Raw genomic sequence first — 17,557 nt, forward strand, 5'->3', positions numbered from 1 at the left:
CGACATCCCTTGCTGGCTATTTCTGCTCTCGTACCAGGCACCTCGGAGGAAGGCAGCAAGGGGTGGGGGTAGCCCCAGGTCAGCTCCTTGAACATCTCATTGGTCCCGTAGTCGGCTGCCAGGTGGAAGATGTAATGCTTGACATTTATTTTGACTTCTCATGACTTTGCAATGTTGCTTCAGTCTTGCCCATGTCTAACCTCAGCCAGCAATGCCTCCTCAACGCGGTTCAGTCAGACCCTCGGCAACGCTTTCGGTGCCGCTGGATGAGTCAGGAGGCAGAGCCGCAGCGACAGGCTGCTTCGCAGCGCGCCGCAGCTGCCTGGCCCCAGGGGAAGCGGGCAGGTTTCGGCGCCGCTTTTTGCCCGGCCCGTGGGCAGCCCTTCCGCCGGGCCCCGGGGTTGCCAGCGAGGGGGTGGGGGGCACCGGGCTGCTGGCGGGCTTCCCCGGGCAGAGCACGCACAGCAGTAAGGAGCGCAGAGGGTGAGCGGTTCAGTGGCCCCTCGGTGGCCGCTCGGTCGCTGTTTGATGGCCACTCGGTAGCCACTCGGTCACTGTTCAGTGGCCCCTCGGTGGCTGCTCGGTCACTGTTTGGTGGCCACTCGGTAGCCACTTGGTCGCTGTTCGGTGGCCCCTCGGTGGCCGCTCGGTGGCCGCTCAGTCACTGTTTGGTGGCCGCTCGGTGGCCACTCGGTCGCTGCTCGGTGGCCGCTCGGTAGCCACTCGGTCGCTGTTCGGTGGCCGCTCGGTGGCCGCTCGGTGGCCACTCGGTCGCTGTTCGGTGGCCCCTCGCAGCGAGGCGCGGGCGCCCCCCGCACCCCCCCACCCGCGGCGGGGCCGGCGCCGCAGCGCCCCCTGGCGGCTCCCGCGGGGCGGGGCCGGCGCAGAGAGCCGGCGGCCGGCGGTTTGGTGTTACCCTGCGGTGGGATCAGAGCGAACCCTAAACCTCTTGGTAAAATTACCAGCAACCCGCCCCTCGCGCTGCGGAAATGCAGGCAGGCTCTCCTCCCCGGGTGCATTCATCCTTGACCTGAGGAAACTCCTCTCACCCAGCCTCCTTGCCTCCTCTGGCAGCCACCGCCACCGGCCGCGCTTGCGCGACTCAGGAGTTCCTCCCGCCGGTGCCGGTGGCCGATGCCGGTGGCCGATGCTGGTGGCCGATGCCGGTGGCCGGCGGGCAGGAGTCGGAGCCGGCCCGTTACTGCAGCGCCGGCACGGCGTGCATTGCGACCGCAGCACGGGCAGCGCTGGAGCAATGGGCGCTGCCATGGGCGATGCTGCAGCCCACCCCTCCGTCACCTGCGGGGAGGGAGCAGAGCAAACAGGCGCTGGTGGTGGGGCCCTCACCCCGTCCCTGCGAGCACTTCCAGCGGCTGCAGCAAAGCTGCAGGTGTAAATGTTATTCCAGGCCTTGCTCTTCTGTCTAAAAAACGTCTTTCGCCCTAGCCCGTAGTTGCGGCTCAGGGTCGGCAGGTGCTGGAAGGTGGGGTCGGTGCAGGCCCCCACCGCCAGGAGAAGGCCAGCCAAGGCCTCGCCGGCGCAGGTGGGACCGCAACGCCCTGCCCTGCCGGCAGCCGCTCGCACCCGCGCCGCGAGGACTTCCACGGCTGGACGCTGATCCCTTTCCTTCTGGAAGAGCAGCAAACGGCATTTACTACAAAAGGCTTGAACCCGAGCAGGAAGCTACAGGAATAACAAGGATCTTGGATGCTTTTTCATTAACAGTGTGTTCTCAAAGCCACTTTGATCTGATCCTCGGAGCATTTTTCCTCCCCTTTGGACTCTATGCACTTTAAGCACAAATACGATTTCATGGAACAACATTTTTGTTACCTTCTTGCCTCTTAAACTTTTTGGTTTTTGGCATTTCCACGCTGCTCTGACCCACTCAACACAACAGGGGCTGGGCGCCCCGCGCGAAGCGGGACACCGAGAGGGACCCGCGCTCTTCCCTGCCCGGTCATTCACAGCCCCCGGACACTCCAGGGACTTTTCTCCACCCTAAAAACAAATAGGACATTCAGACAAAGCTGAAAAGTTAAAACGTAGCACCAACATTTGTCTGAAGTAGGGATAATGGAAAAAGAAGAAAGCAGCTTCTTTCAACATGCTACAAGAAAACTTTATTAATATGGTTCTTTAGCAGGAGTGCTCCAGTAAATGTACAGCAGTATTACTGGGAACATCCTGAAACTCGTTATTCTGTTTAAAGATGCTGGCTGCTGTGCTCCTCAGTGTCTCTGATTCAAAAGCAGTCATTAATTATTAGTATCTCAGCTCCGGGTTTCATGGAAGCTCTTATGTAGATGAGACCTGCTATATTTTCATGCTTATTTAATGTAAAACTTCCTTTGGGAAAGAAGGTGCTAAGCGAGCTTTGAACCAGCAAGGTGAAGCCTACAGAAGTTACTTCCAAGTTACTGCAGGTCGGTCAGTGACGTTTCAGTCGGCCGTGATCGGGGCAATCCCTTCTTCTCGCTTGAAGAGTCTGTTCCATTCCTCATTGAAATAGTCTGGCATACAGCGAAGCAAACCGCAAGAGAAATAAACCACTGCATTTCAGCAAACGAGCAGAGGTGAAACAGCTGAGACAGTGACGTGGCGTTGTGGAAGTCAAACAAATGAGCAGTGTTGGTAATGCTAATCTTATAAAGAATTACAAGACCTTCAGTAATGCCAGGACCTCAGTGTGACACATTCCAGCTAAAAAATGGACTCCAATCTTCCAGGCCTTTGGACTTACAGTGGGGGAGAGATGAGACATAACACGGCTGTGCTGGCCGCCCCCCGGGTCCTCGGGCCCTTCATGAGTTGCCAGCCGCTCCGTCCCCTCCTGGCTGTCCATCGTCCCTCTCCTTGCAGAGGCTCTGCTTTTGAGACGTGCTTTCACTTCTTTCTTTGTGGTGGCACGCCCGGGAAGAGCACCTTGCCAGTAAACAGCCCGTGGCATTTTAAGCGATCAATGGGACATCTTTACACCAGATTTCTATGAGATGAATGTCGATACAAATCCCATTTACTCTTGTCCACTTCTTGTCAGGAGAATATTAAAAATGAAAATGAATTAGGGACAGTTTGAGGGTCACCGCAGATGCCGCAGATGAGGATTTTCCACTTGATAAAGCTGAGAATTTTGTTCTCCTAGGAAAAAAAGAATGACTTCTCATTTTGTCGTGTAAAATACCGGGTCCACTCTTCCTCTCCTTACCGGACACCAATCTCTGTGCAAATAATGGCATCGTGAGAGTTAACGCCTTTCTTGTAAAGAAAAAAATCATCAACACGGAGCAATTCTGGAGTCTGAGACAGCGATCAAAAATTCAAAAAAAGGACAAAGTCCACGGTAGAAGTAAAGCTGCTAGTAGTTATACCAGCTTAATAATTACACAATTAGCTAATAATTACTCCACTGGCAAGCTTATCTCCCACACAATGAGCACTGGATTATTTAGTAATAGCAATAATCCTAAACGGAGTCTAAATTTAGGTTACAAGTCTGACACATTTATGGTCATGTGTTCGGGAGGTAGAGCCTTACAAGTGAATCTTCAGATTTCTTCTTATCGCAGGCAAAGACAAAATGAGAGTGACGCTCGACGGATTTATGTGTTTCCCCATTCCTCTCGCTTACATATACCTCTCCCTTTCTACACCTCCCTGTTTTTCAAAATAAAGGCATTTGGTCTTGGTTAGGAGAGAGCCACAACGCTTTGCGCTTTAGTGGCACCGCGGAGTGAATCCAGGTAACGGGCGCCGTTCGGACAGCTCAGGACGCGCCAGTGCCCCAGCCCGAGGCGCCGCAGCCGCGCCAGGAGGACGCCCACCCCGCCTTCCCCTTGCCGCCGGGACACCTCGCCAAGCAAACACGCCGTCTCCTGGGCCGGTGCCTGATGCAGACCTGCCTGACATCAGCGAGGGCTTTTCCATTCACCGTAAGGACCTTTGACTCAGGTTGCAGAGGAAGGAAAAGAAACAGCTTTTGTTGCTTTTAGCTGTTGCTAGAGGAGGAAAAAACATTCGTGTGAAGCAATGTCATTTTTAGACCGCTGATTTTTTTTCAAGTATTATATAGAAAAGAAATAAGGGGGTTTCTGCAGCGTTACGTGGAACGGCACAGACTATTTGCACATATGAAAGACAGTTCCGTATTAAGAGAAGTTATTTAGTGCCAAACTTGCTTTACCTATGCTGCTCAGAATGACGGGCGTTTCTGTTGTGCCGCATGACAATATCGTTCTTCACTGAGCTTGTGTAAGAGCATAGCTTTTATTTCCAAGTGAGGGAAAAAAACCCCACATTTTCATGGAACCTCTTTTACAGAGGCATTGCTCTGGTTTCACAGCACATTTCACACCATCCTAGGCTATTAAACCTCTGTCAGATGCTGTAAAACCCACAACCCAGGCAGGCAGACCGGTGCCCAGGATGGCAGCCGTCGCTTTCAGCATCAACAGAGACGTTTCTTCTTCCCTGCTGCAGCAGCCTGGCCTGAGGGGCGCGGAGGGCGGTGCTGAGGCTGGTTTCCTTGGTCCTCACCCAGCCCTGGCTGCCGGTGTGGGCAGAGAGGGGCTGAGCTTTCTTCTGCCTGAGCCGCCTTCTGGTACAAACAACTGGAGAAAACGCCTTGGCTGGGATACTGCGGGCCTTGTCGTTTGGCGTCTGTATTCACATCACTGTATTCAGTGACTTAAAACGTGCACGTGTCAGACCCCTCTCAAGAACGGGAGCCTTCTGATGCTTCTGGAGCTGCACGAAGCTGGTCAGAGCGGGTGAAAGGATTCGCAGCTGCAAGTTCATTGTTCTGGCTGCAAAGTTTCTTCAAAGGGAGAGATATCAGAAACGGCTCTTCAGAGATGACAATAAAATGTTCATTTCTTTTGGTATAGTTGCCTGATTTTAACACTTTGAACAGTAAAGGGTTATTTTAATATAGGTGTAGGGCTCTCTATATTTGGCATATTGCTTTTTTCAGTAGGTGTGGAGCTGGGAATGGCGTAGCAACCTCACTACCCAGGCTACCCCTCTGAGACTTTGGTATCGCACTTCCAGCTTTGCTCAGAGAGACCAGGTCCTGCACGATCACGCAGCACGTGTTGTTACCCAGCGGTTACTCCCAAATAAATATGACTTCATTAACCAGTTTCAAAGAAGCGTGACAGAGATGTAGCAGCCTCAGCGGTGCACGCTTCCCACCCCCTTTGCTTGGTGGCAGGTGAGGGCGAGAGCGAGGTCCCTGGCGAGGGGAAGGGGACCCAGGAGATGGCTGAGGATCCTGGCAGGAGCACTTGGGAGAAATGCACAAGAAATTGGGCTGCGCTTCTGCTCATGGAAGTGTTTACTGGACAGTAAGAGTTGAATTCAAATTAGATGTGCCCATGCTCCTGCCTGGATTGAGGCACCCAGGCGAAGAGAAGTGCTGCCGAGACCAACTATTTACTGCAGGGAGCTGCAGTGAAACGCATGGGAACAAAAGGGCGTTTGCAGTCGGCGCACGTCCAGGGCTGACTCCTCATCTGGGTAATCATAGCTCTGCTTTTTACAAAGGGCTTTTCACACTGAAAGATGTCAAAACACATGCAGACGTAAGTTTTGGTCGTGGTTTTGAGTCTGTCAGGAACAGCAGTCTATGCTTTCCTCTTAATCCTCGTCCATGTAATCACGAGGTGATAGCTCCCTTCCAGAACTTTAAAGTTCATTCTGTTTTTTTCCAATAAAACCTACAGGAGAGAGTGGGTCCTAAACCAGATATTTAATTTGGCTGTTATCAGCCCCCCAAAAACGTTGGTGAATCGAATCTTGTTGTATTACAATGACATGGAAATTTTAACAGAGCTCGTATTAAAACAAGAGCATCCAGTGGAAGGTTCCACATAATGATGGCAAAGTTTGCCAGACTTTTACAAAAACGTAAGCTTTTGACACTCACCTCCAGGAAATAGTATTTTTTAAGGCAGCTGAACATTGCCAGACTGCAGATTCTTACCGACGAAAACGCTGCTTGCATAAGGATTAGCATAGGATGTGCGGTCAGGAAACCCGCGCCAGCGCTCCCTCTGGGAGCAAACTGGCCCTGAGCGAAGCCTCGCCGGGTGCGGGAGTCCCTGCACGCCTGCCGCTGTCGCGCGGGAAGACGTGGCTTGGACCGCGGCGTGCGCCGCTCCGCGCAGAGGCTGAGGGACGCCGGACCCGGCTTGCTGTCCTGCCGAAAAGATGAGGAGCAAGAGCAGACTCTGCTGGTTTGGTTGTTCCAGAGTAACGAGTGCGAGCCGTTCCCTGGGAGTGCATTGGGATGTACGTGCAAACTGCATTATTTCATTTCATTGAATTTTTCCCACGTAAACAGAACATTTGGATGAGAAGACGTTTCATTAAATTACTCACCTTAGCAATGTTGTATTTGGGTTTGTGGTTGGTTTGGTTTTTTTTGTTTACAGAAACCCTCCAGACAGTTACATTATGGAAATGCCATTTGCAGTGGTATGAATTCCAAGTTTTCCAGACAGTAAAAAACCCAACTTAGTAGTAATATCAGGTTTATATGTTATTTACTTGTAACATAAAATGAAACTCAGATGTCTGCCTCCACTGTGCCAGCTCCATTCAGATCTCCACTTACGCTTCTTTATTAGCGTAAACAAAATAAAGGCTCACATGATAAAGCCCCCAGGAGAAAGCCTGTTAAACACATCTTGTAGGTGAATCAGAGAAGACGTCTGACTCTTGGGTGCTTGTTTTCTGGAGAGATTTTTCTAATTCAATGTCCTCCCCCAAGCGCATCCTTCTGCAGAATACCTCCCGCAGGCGCGCGGGAGGGACGCGTGAGCGCCGTCTGCTAGAGGGGAGCACTTACCTGAAGCACTAGCACGGGAAACGCCGGCGCTTTGCAGAATCTCGAGGCACGTGAGGTCTCTGTTCCTTGCCTGGTGTGCTTCTGTCCTCCCCCCTGCCCACAATTATCTTAGGAAGAAGCAGGATTTGTGTTACGCTCCTCTTTCCTCAGCTTCACGGTTTCTTTTTTAGATGCAAATACATTCTCAGGTCACACGTCAACATTTCTGTACCTATCAAAGCATCTCGATTTCCAAATTTAAGTAGTCTTTCACTCAGATTTGCAACTGTAGCAAACTTGCCAGTCTTCAGTGGAAATGCCAAGCTGTAGAAGCCTAATTAGTATTATTTTGCATAGGAAGGATGAAACTCATTTTCCTTTCACTATCTTTTGAGGCTAAATCCTTCGCAATCACGAAGGCCGAGCCAGCACTGAATGGACATAGATAAGGAAACCGGTTATTCTTTCCGAGGAAGAGAAAAATGCAACTTTGGCGAGTTCTCACAGCCATTAGTTTGAAGCCGGCCGCATGCTCCCACTTGATATTTCTCACTGCTGATCCAAATCCCGCGCTGAAACGCCGGGGCTGGTCCCACCGCGACCGCCAGCCCAGCAGCTGCCCGCCCCGGCTGTCCAGGCGCCGCAGGCCCGCTTGCCCACGCGCGAGGAATCTCCGCTATTTGGTTACGTATGGAGAGCCTCTGCTCGAACAGGGCAAACGCTGCTGAAAGCACTCCATCACCGCCGAGAGCAGCAGGAATGCAAGTATCAGCATTTGAGGCAATTGCAGTGGCACATTATCAGATGTTCAGTTTTATTGAGCGGGGGAGTGTATAAAGGTTTACAAACGAACTCTTTTATCTAGTGCCAACTTTTCCTGTCTCCCGCCTTTTGGTTTTAAAACCTGCAGATCTGTTCCCAGCACTGAGAGTTACAGCGCAGGTTCCACCTCAGGCCAGGCGGGTGCCCCGTTCAGCAGCTGCCGAGCGGTTATCGCCGCTGCCCGGCGGGTTAACGCCAGGACAGACAGGCTGACGCGCCGGGCGAGGGCTGCCGGTCTGACACTGAAGCCATGAAGGACACAGTTCTTTAGGGCTGGTAAAAAATAAAATATTATTGAAATGGAAAATAATTTAGGCCTTACTCTAAAGAAATGTCAATTAACAATGTTAAAAGATGGCAACATACAGTTTTCTTAGGAACTATGATGATGTGAGACTTTCTCGAGGGAAAGCCTAGCGACTATAACGAAGCCCTACGTGTGTCAGCAGGACAGGTACCTGCTGGCCAGCACCCCTCCTGTCCCCATATACAGCCGGGCAAGGCAATTCAGGCTTCCCCCCCTCTGAGTGCTCGCATACTGTTTTCGTGCTTAACCATGAAGTTTTTCATGGAATAGGTAAAGAGCTGCATTAGTGCAGCATATTTGCGTGGACCTTACAGCACCTACGTGAGTCTGCTGTCCACCCGCCCTCGCCCATGGAGCGATACCCCCAGTTTGTTTGCCTACAGCGAGCCTGCACTCCCAGTGCTAGAGAAACTGGTCACAGCCCAGTTCCCATCCCTGGCCTGCCAGCTGGCCACCCCAACTTGGACGGGGAGGGAGGGAGGTTGGTCCCTGAAGCCCACAGTCCCTGCGGGCCCCCTCCGAATGTACCCAACGGGCCGTTGTCACCTGCCTGGGGAGCTGCCCTGAAGTCAACCAGCTCAACTTGCTGGGACCAGTGGACATGGCTGCCATGCCATTAAACTCAAACTGGTGTCTCCACTGATAGAAGCTCCATAAAATGATTTTGACTGTCAACATTTGACTTCCAACTTAGTATCTCCTATGTAGATAGTAGAAATACATCAAAAAAGAAATACGGTAGAAAGTTCAAAAAACGAAAAATTCCTCTGGAACCATTTCTATTTACGGGGTGGCTGGTGCTGGTTGGTGAGTGGGCATTAGCTTAGTCCTCAGCAAAATGACAAGTGGTATATGTTTCAGAGAGTGTTGGTTCCGCCGCTAGCTAGTGCTTGAGAATAAGCTCACTTGCGTAATTTCTTTCTTGACCCCAGATCGCAGCATAAGCAGTGTTTTAAGGTGACTACTAGTAAGCCTTACAGAAGAAGAAAAGCCACTGAAAGAAGAACACCTGCAAAAATGGAGCGAGGTTTTGCTGTCCTGCTTCTAAGCTGTGTTCCCGCTGTGATTTTTGAGAGGTTTCCCCCCCTCCCGGCAGGCACGGCCGCCCGCGGTGCTGCAAGGGACGCGCCTGGCTCGCAGCGAGGCGGCCGGGCAGAGCTGCGGCGTTTCTGTGACAGCAGAGCGCGCGCCTGAGATGTGCTGGGCGTGAGCATGAGAATGGCTAGAAGTGTTATTCAACTTGAACAAATTACAAACAAATAAAAAGAAAGAATCGATACAGTGTATCTATATGCATAAACAGCCAACTACTTTAAAACAGTGTGCGTCAGTTGGCGTGTGTATAATCGGTGTAGGTTCCCTCATTTGCTTGGGCTATGAAAGATTTTGTGTGCTGTTAAAGAATTCTGTTAATTTTTGCTGACTGTTCCGACGAAAAATTCACTCGACACCCCCCATTCTGGAGCCCACGTGTGGCCAGTCCATCCCCGGAGGTTTTTGAAAACACAACTGGACAAGGTCCTGAACAACCCCATCCAACGCTGAAGGTAGCTTGCTTTGGGTGGAAGGCTGGGCTAGATAGTCTCCAGCAGTCCTTTTCCGCTCAATTTTCCCCGTGCTTCTGCAATTACAACGTGATGCTGCCTGGCCATCAGATTAAGGCTTTAGCTTTCTGCCACAACCGGCTGAACGCTGGATATGTCTGTCTTTGCCGAGTTCCTCTGGGAGGATGCCCTGGCCTTCTGGCAGGCGCTGCCTCTTTTATAATGGCAGTTCTCAACCCAGGCATGCCTGAAAGGGGGGGAGATGGACCGCAGAGCGTGGCTCTGGGCCGCACTCCGCCGCCGGCAGACACACAGCAAGGACTTCAACTCAGATCTGAAGCTCTCATTCAGCCAGCAGTAAATGAAGGGGTTGTAGCAAGTGCTGCTCATGGCGAACCAGTGAAAAGCAAAGTACAGAGCATTGCTACTGTGGATGGCCCTACAGGAGATCAACACCACGTAGCAGTTCAGGGGGAACCAGCATACCGCAAACACAACCACCACCACCATCAGCATCTTCAGCGTCATCTTCTTCTTCCGTTGATGGGCATAGTATTGCTCCATGGTGAGGTCCCCGATGGCATTTCTCAGCCAGAGCTTCTTGGCCACCATGGTATATGTGATGGAGATCACAAGCAAGGGCAGGACATACAAGAGAACAAAAGTAGTCAAGTCCAAATACTTCCAGAAAAGATCAGCAGGAGGAGGGAAGCTGGGGAGGCAGACCATTCGTATTGTTCTGTTCCTGAAGATCAAAGAGAGAAAGAACTCTCAATTCCACTGCCAGAGGCACACAACACCCGGAGGACAAACATCTCAGACGTTCTTGCACGTTTCAGTAAAGGCACAGATAGCAGAAGTCATTCAGTGGCTTCATGGGCAAGTGCCACTTCCAATGGACAATTTTGACTTAAGTTTGACCTTTGGCCCCAGGGAAGATATTTTAAACACATCCCCAGGAAAAGAAAAAACTAATTCATATTGACCTCTGTGCCCTCTAATGACAAAGAGCACCTCTCTTCTGTGCCTGCCTCAAATGACAGGGCTGAATCTCTGAGCCAAAATCAACTAACGAACGAGCCTGAGAGCAATTCCATCCACTTTCATTGTCCTTTTGTGGGAAACACACCGGCTAGTCAAGGAGAAGGCAGACTTCTCTGTTTCAGCATACTTTCTTTTTTAATAACACAGATGGAGAGGTGTGTGCCTGAGAATCCGCGGCACTTTGATTAAGCTGCATATGTCATATTAAAAAAGCACCGTGTAAATGTCTTACCCGATATAAAATCTTGTCAAAGTCTGATAAATGGCATGAGGCAGTGAGAAGCAGCTGGCCATAACCCAGATGATAATGATGCAAATCCCTCCTTTCACCATGGACATGCGCGGCTTGAGAGGGTGCATGATAACCTGCAGAGAACAACCAATGCTGAGGATTTACAACAGCCACAGCTGATAAAAATGAGCTGCAAGCTTTAGAGAAAAAAAAAAGAATGCGTCTTTGCTTTATCCATGTCCAGGAGCAAGCGTTTGACACTGATCACTGAGTAAGAAGCAAACACCGCGTGTGCTTTCCAGGAGAGCAAGGACTACTCAGCACGGACGTTAGGTGTGGCACGAGTTGAAAGCCAAGAGGCTGTTCTGGCCTGTACTGTAGGGAGTGCAAAAAGTCTCCTAATTACTACAGACAAGGTCTCCAATACAGGTGGCAGCCACGGTGCTCACAACATTCGGCATTTGGTGGACTTGCAAGACAGAGTGACAAGATGCTTGAGAACCATGGCTGAACATAATCTTTGGCCAACATAGCACTAACAAACTTGAAGGCTGGTCTCTTATGTTCACAGTACTGGCTGCAGCATGGTGTAGTCCAGGTGTGTTTGCTGCTAAGGAGGGCTACTTTATCTGACAACATCTTGGTCACCCTTCCAGCCTCGTGTTGCAGTTTGAAGCACTGCAGCAGCTCTGCATCCCTCCAGCGTTAAAAGGCAGAAAGCAGAGGCTCATTTTACAGGACTTTGGAAAGTATAAGGGCTGGAAAATGCAAAGAGTTGTGCAAGTATCGAGTGTTACTGCTGGCCGAGTGCCCTGAGCAGAGAACCACACCGTGTCACCCATCAGCTTGGCTTCAGAGATGATGACGGTTAGATACCTGTTGAGCTACGTGCACTATGGGTGATTAGGCAATGAAACAATAATTGAAAATAGACCTATCACGTCATCCAAATGATCTATTGGCTGATGAAGCCTTTGGTATTTTACGCACATCTTTTCTAGTCTCATTGTAAATACCTGCTTAATCGAGCTTCTGCAACTCCCCTGGAGCACCCGTCTGCTCCGGTACCTCTCAGGACCAGCAATATTTTGAGAGGCAAGTGTTGATTTCTCTTTGCTCAGTGACATCTCCTTATTTCTCTTTTTATCTCCTTGGGCCATACTAGCTAATTCCAGTTCTGAGGAACCTACTCCACTGAATTTAAAGGCAGGTATTGTGCTTGCCCTTAATTAAACAAACACTTCTTGGCACCTAGCCATGCTTTGCAATCAACCCAGAACCTACGGATTAAAATGAATCATTATCAAAATGCTTCACTTTCAGGAGCTGCAATGTTGCACATAAAACGGGCAGACTACCAAACGTTTTGCGGTAAAAAAGACAGAAATGGATGATCTATACTCTGGCAGTCACTGTCCTTTTCTGACACCAGATGGAGCACATCCCAGACGATCCGAGTGGAATCCGTTATTGCTTTGAACTTCATCGAGCCATGTCATTTACCATGTGAAACTGCCTTTCAGTAACAACCATTCCTGTGACTCCGGCACTGCAGGAAAAATGCACGGTCTGCTTGAGAGCGCACCTTGTAGCGTCTGCTCGTCCAGTGCACAGCATTTATCAGCTCAAGCAAAATTACAAACTGTATTACACTTCAAGGAACCCCTTTGGTTTGCACTCATTGCTTGAGCTGTAAGGTTTTCCTGGTTGATATTTGCCAAAAAATATTGGGGCAGGGGGAGGAGAGGAGAATTTCTCACCTTGAACTGAAAGTGCTAACACGGTTCTCACTAGTTCCAGTCTTAGGTGTCCCGAAATAAAGGGGCAAGCCTAAAAATTGTAAGACTCTTCATAAATAAATGCTGAGAAAATGCATTGGCTTGCTGGTGTTCGAGCTTCGGACTATATCCCCGCCACACTTTCGGGGCTGTGCTCCACAGAGCAGCTGAGGCGGGCAGGGACCCCTGGAGACCACCCAGCCCAGCTCCCTGCGCACAGCGGGGCCGGCTAGAGCAGGCTGCCCGGGACTGCTCCGGGCTGGGCTCTGACGAGCTCCAAGGACAGAGCCTCCACAACCTCCCTGGGCAGCCTCTTCCAGCGTTTGATCACCCTCGCTGTAAAACACCGTGGGGTTTTTGTCCACTGCCATGAAAGCCAGAGTTCTCCCTTCCATTCCTTGATTCCCAAGGCAATGCAGGTTTTCCACGTACCGGGATTTGAAGGGGAAAAACCTATGTATTTAGTGCCTTATTTTCGAGCAAACCTAGGGGTGAGGTGTATCACGTACCTGATGCCGATCCAGAGCGATGGCAGCAAGGGTCAGCACAGAGACATGAACGGAGCAGTACTGGACAAACCGGCTTATGTGACACATCAGCTTTCCAAAAACCCAGGTACTGCTTACAAACCGCACCTGAAGAGCAGACAAAATTGGATTAAAACAGCGTGCATTATCTGAAGAGCAGCAAATAGGCTTCCCCGGAGTATGGTAAGGAAGAAATGCTTTAATATAGCTTCCTTACGCTTTGTAGATACATTACACTCAGTTTTTCTGGGGAAACAGTGACTATGGAAGAGGCTTTGAAACAGAGGTGAGATGTATTATACTGCGCAAGCAAATCCACCTGAGTAGTGCTCTGTGTGTGTGTGTGTTTGGGTGCGCGTGTGTACATGTAACATGGTCCTTCTGGAAAACGTAAAGAAATCCTACCTCAACTCCTTGATGAGGCTCTGTAGGGAAAAACAGTAGCTTGCCTCCTTAAAAACAGTTGCACGTCTGTCATTGTTAAAACATTTGACTTTATGGATGCTGAAAGTTGCATGGGTTCAAAACTTAGTGAGATAAATTCATGGAAGAAAAAAATCATTGAGGGCATTGAAATAGTGAGGTGACACCTCTGCGTCAGGGACTGCCTGGCCGTGGAGCATCCCTGCCTGCCTGCCTGCCCTCCGGGGTCTGCAGCTACCAGCCACGGAGCTGGGCGGCAGGCTCTGGCTCGCACGCGGATCTCCAAGCCCGACCCTCCTCTTGTCACGTTGCGTGAGATGCATCAACAGCAATTTCAGAGGTGTCAATGAAGTTACACAGCAGAGAGGGAAATTTTACCCTCCAGCTGGCAAAGCAACTCACACTTCACAAGCCGGGTGGCCTTCCTCACGGCTCGGGCTCCTGCGGGTACGGGAGCCGTCTCCCCCCGGCGTGCAACCCAGCCGCTCTCGGGGCGGGGAGGAGGCTGCGGGAGCCCAGAGCCCCCTGAGCCTGCACGGCAAGGGCAGCACGGCCTTTCTCACCAGCTCCCCGAGAGGTGCTGCTTATTGTGGCTTTTCTGCAGAGGGGATTATTCCAAATAACAGTGGTTGTCTCACTCCCTTGTTACTCCTGACTGCGCCATATTTGTTCCAAATTAATGTAACTACTCTGGAAGCAGATTAACCTGATTTGAAATAAAGCACATTTACTACAAAGCATCTGTCCACACAGAAAATTAGTCAAGACTAGCTAATCTGTTTTCAATTAATTTAATAATTTCCCCACAGAGACAACTCTGGTACTAATGACTGTGTCACTGAAACTGTAGCAATTTGCTGTTTCTTTGAAGTTGGTGCAAAGCTGTTTCCTAAGAGAGATTACAGTTATTTAATTACTTGTGCCTAATAAGTGTTGTTGCGCAAACACACAAGAGGGCACTACCCTTTCCCTGAGCAGATTAAGGGATTCAAATCCCATCAGAGTAAGGCAGAGAAATCCCACCAAAGAAACAGGATCCATTTAAGAAAAGGTGAATTCAAACCGATAACTCGGGAACTGCTTTTGGAGGGCAGAACACTGTGGACAGTGCACAGCTGCAGCTCACCCAGGAGGCAAAGGGAGAGGGGGCAGAGCCAAAAAGAAACTCTGCCTGTGAGCCTGTTGCTGGCCCATCGAATGCAGAGACACACAGCTCTGACAGGCACACAGACACCAGCACAACACAGAGCAGCCGGATGCTCACCAGCGTGAAGGGGGTGTTCAAAATGGTGATCATCACGTCGGCCACGGCCAGGTTGACGATGAAGAGGCTGGTGGCGGAGTGCATCCTTTTGTTCTTGATCACCACGTGGCACACCAGGATGTTGCCGAAGAGCGAGATGCAGATGATCACGGAGTAGGCTACTATCAGCAGCGCCTTCACCGTCTGGCTCTGGGACTCGCCCTCATACTTGGTCCCGCTGTCAAAGTCCCCCAGGTCCTCCAGGTCCAAATCGCTGTGGAAGAAGGATTGGTTAGGGAAGCCATACAGCGCAGAGAAGAAGTTGGTTGTGCTGTGATTCTCCGCTCTCCAGAAAGGCTTGGAGATGTACTGCAAAGGGAACCACGCGTGCCTGCTCATGGCTCGGGAAGCAAAGCTCCAGCGCTGCCCGTGTCCCAGGCAGGCTGCACCGTCCTCTCTGCCCTCCTTCCTGGCAGCTCAGGTGCTAAAGCCAGGGGCTGCAGGAGGAAACGCGCACGCTTGCATTTTAAAAATCTGTCCCGGGCTTGCAAACCACAAAAAAAGAGTTGATAAATGGGTCCTTCTTCCTGTGCTGGTTACACGTGAGCTTTGCTCCAGGGACTCTCCAGCTGCTGTTCCTTTTCAGTCCCTTATGTCCTGTATACAGCAGCTGATTCAGATGCTGAAATACCAGAGATCCCCGAACACTTACACCTAGGAAGAAATCCTAGTGAATATTTCCTTCTGGGCACTGTTCTGCTGCTCTCCCCCAGCTTCTCCTTGGAAATCCACTTTATTAGTTTTCCACATAGTCCTTCATCCGTCAGGTCTCTGTTTCCCCAGAGTTTTCAGAGCTTGTCAGAATCAAAAAAGCAAGGGCAGCCTTTCCCTTCTCTTTCCATCCTCAGAGCGTCTCTGAGCTATACACTGAAGCAGCTGTGCTCAGAGACTGAGTGGTCCCTGCTTTCCCTGCGATATATACAGCCTGCCAGCTGACACACCGCGTGGGAAATAGCCAATAGTGTATCTCTTCCTAGCTTATCCCGAGGTGTATTGCAACCCCACACATCGACGACGGCAGTCTGACATGTGCAGATCTAGCAGAGCAGCAAAATACAGAGAGAGTGGATGTGCCCTGATCTTCCCTGTCTCCTCCTCCTCCCTTCTGGGTACCCCGCACAACAGCTACATGGGGTGAAGCATCTTTACTAACGTGCAGCATCTTTCTTTCTCTCCGTTTCAGAGTTTTAGCAGACAGAGAACACCCGAGGATTTCTGCGTCCAGAGAGCTCCCGGCTTTGTGCCTGGCACTGTCCCCTTCTTGCTCTGCCGTGGCACAGAGGACAGCGTAAAGAGTGAAATGCAACCTGAAAATGAGAACAGAAGTTTCAGGGTGCTGCTGGGCGTGCAGCGAGACTCCCGCCACAGCTCAGCCCTCCGTGCATTGAGCCAGGAGGTGGGGGAGAGCAGGAGCAGACAGCAGCAACGTGGGTGGAAATCTCCCCTCCTTCCCTTCCTTTGCAGACAGTCATTTGCGGAGCAGCCTCAGGCTCCAAGCTCAGAAACTCGGGTGCCAAGAGCCTCTCTGTGCTGCCTTCCTCAGCAAGCCCCGCACCCCGGGCTGGGGGGAGACCGGCAGCACCGGGCCACTGGGTGGGCAGAAGGGGCTGAGCGGGGAACAGGTAGGTTTTCATACGGAATTGGAGACAACAGTCAGCTTCTCGTTTTTGGCAGACTTGGCACCCCAGCGTTCGTTTGGCAACACAGAATGTCTTTTGCCGTAAGTGTTTTTGTCATATGTGTCTTCAGAGATGTCACCAGGCTTCTCCGCCCTTCCTCAGCATCCCCAGGCCCCTTTTGTCTCCTGACCCGCAGCCAGCCCAAACCTGCACCCTGCCCGGGGGCTGAGCCAGGCACACGGCCGCGCCAGGGCGCAAGCGGGCAGTTTCATCTTTTTCTTCATAGTTTCTGTTGCGTGAGGATACTAATCAACTCAGTCAGGATTTCATTGGGAGGATGGTAAATCACGAATACATCACTTACAGCCATAAAGGTGGAGGGTTGTGGCACACATGAGATCAGAAGCAGGGCTCTTGCTTCCAAAGGAGAAATGGCAACCATTTCCCTGCACGCGTCTTCTGGAGAGGCGGGCTGCCAGAAATTGCTGGTGATGGCTTGGTGGTGAATGCCGCCATGCGTACGTGTGTATCTACACGCACACGCCCCGTCCGACACGCACGGCGGGCGGGCACCTGTGCCGCAGCCGGGATGGCCGGCTGCGCTCACGCAGCCCCGGCGGGGCTGGGACCCCGTGCTGACTGGCGCCGGGATGGGCGAGCCGCCGCGGGCGTCTCCGCAGCGGCATTACAGGGGCTGTGGAAACACGCAGGGCTTCATCCCCCAGCTGCTTCGCTGTGTGGTTACAAGGTGCTCCTTTGCCGCTGTTCCCTTTCCCTTCGCTGTCATGCATTAGAAGGACATGCATTGGCAGAACAGCATTTAGATGCACATGCATAAACGCGATCGCCGTGAAATGCCCCGCGTGCCAAAGGCGCGCTATTCTCATCCTACAGTACTCTTTGCAGAACTGATTTATTTTGTCAAAGGTTCAAACGCTTAAGCAATCACACGCTGTTTTGCTGCAGCCATTACCCACTTAGGAACATTCTGAGCTGCTTCAGCAGACTTCGGTGTTCGTCATGCATCATAACTTAACGTTTGTGCTGGCTCCTCTAAGTCAAACAGAGGAAGCAAGGGAGAAATATACTTTTCCAAACCCATCCATTTGAATTGCAGAGTCAGCCTTTG

General features: G+C 51.2%; 1 protein-coding gene across 2 annotated transcripts; it reads right to left on the reverse strand.

The window, feature by feature from the left end:
* Positions 1-1,186: 1,186 nt before the first annotated feature.
* On the reverse strand, positions 1,187-15,953 carry LOC104012834 (G protein-coupled receptor 83). Of its 2 annotated transcripts, XR_015702798.1 has the most exons (5): positions 14,771-15,953; positions 13,066-13,191; positions 10,779-10,912; positions 6,851-10,247; positions 1,187-6,273 (listed from the first exon to the last, which is right to left on the reverse strand). XR_015702798.1 is itself a non-coding variant. In XM_009465241.2 (4 exons), the coding sequence occupies exons 1-4, from the start codon at positions 15,146-15,148 to the stop codon at positions 9,623-9,625; spliced, it is 1,263 nt and encodes a 420-aa protein (XP_009463516.1). In that variant the 5' UTR covers positions 15,149-15,953; the 3' UTR covers positions 1,187-9,622. The 2 variants fall into 2 exon arrangements, 1 of the variants encoding a protein (XP_009463516.1); XM_009465241.2 differs by having other exon boundaries at positions 1,187-10,247.
* Between the last annotated feature and the right edge of the window lie 1,604 nt (positions 15,954-17,557).

Source organism: Nipponia nippon, unplaced genomic scaffold, assembly GCF_047370975.1.
Source record: "Nipponia nippon isolate SJK-2023a ecotype South Korea unplaced genomic scaffold, ASM4737097v1 scaffold_12, whole genome shotgun sequence".
Classification (NCBI taxonomy): domain Eukaryota; kingdom Metazoa; phylum Chordata; class Aves; order Pelecaniformes; family Threskiornithidae; genus Nipponia; species Nipponia nippon.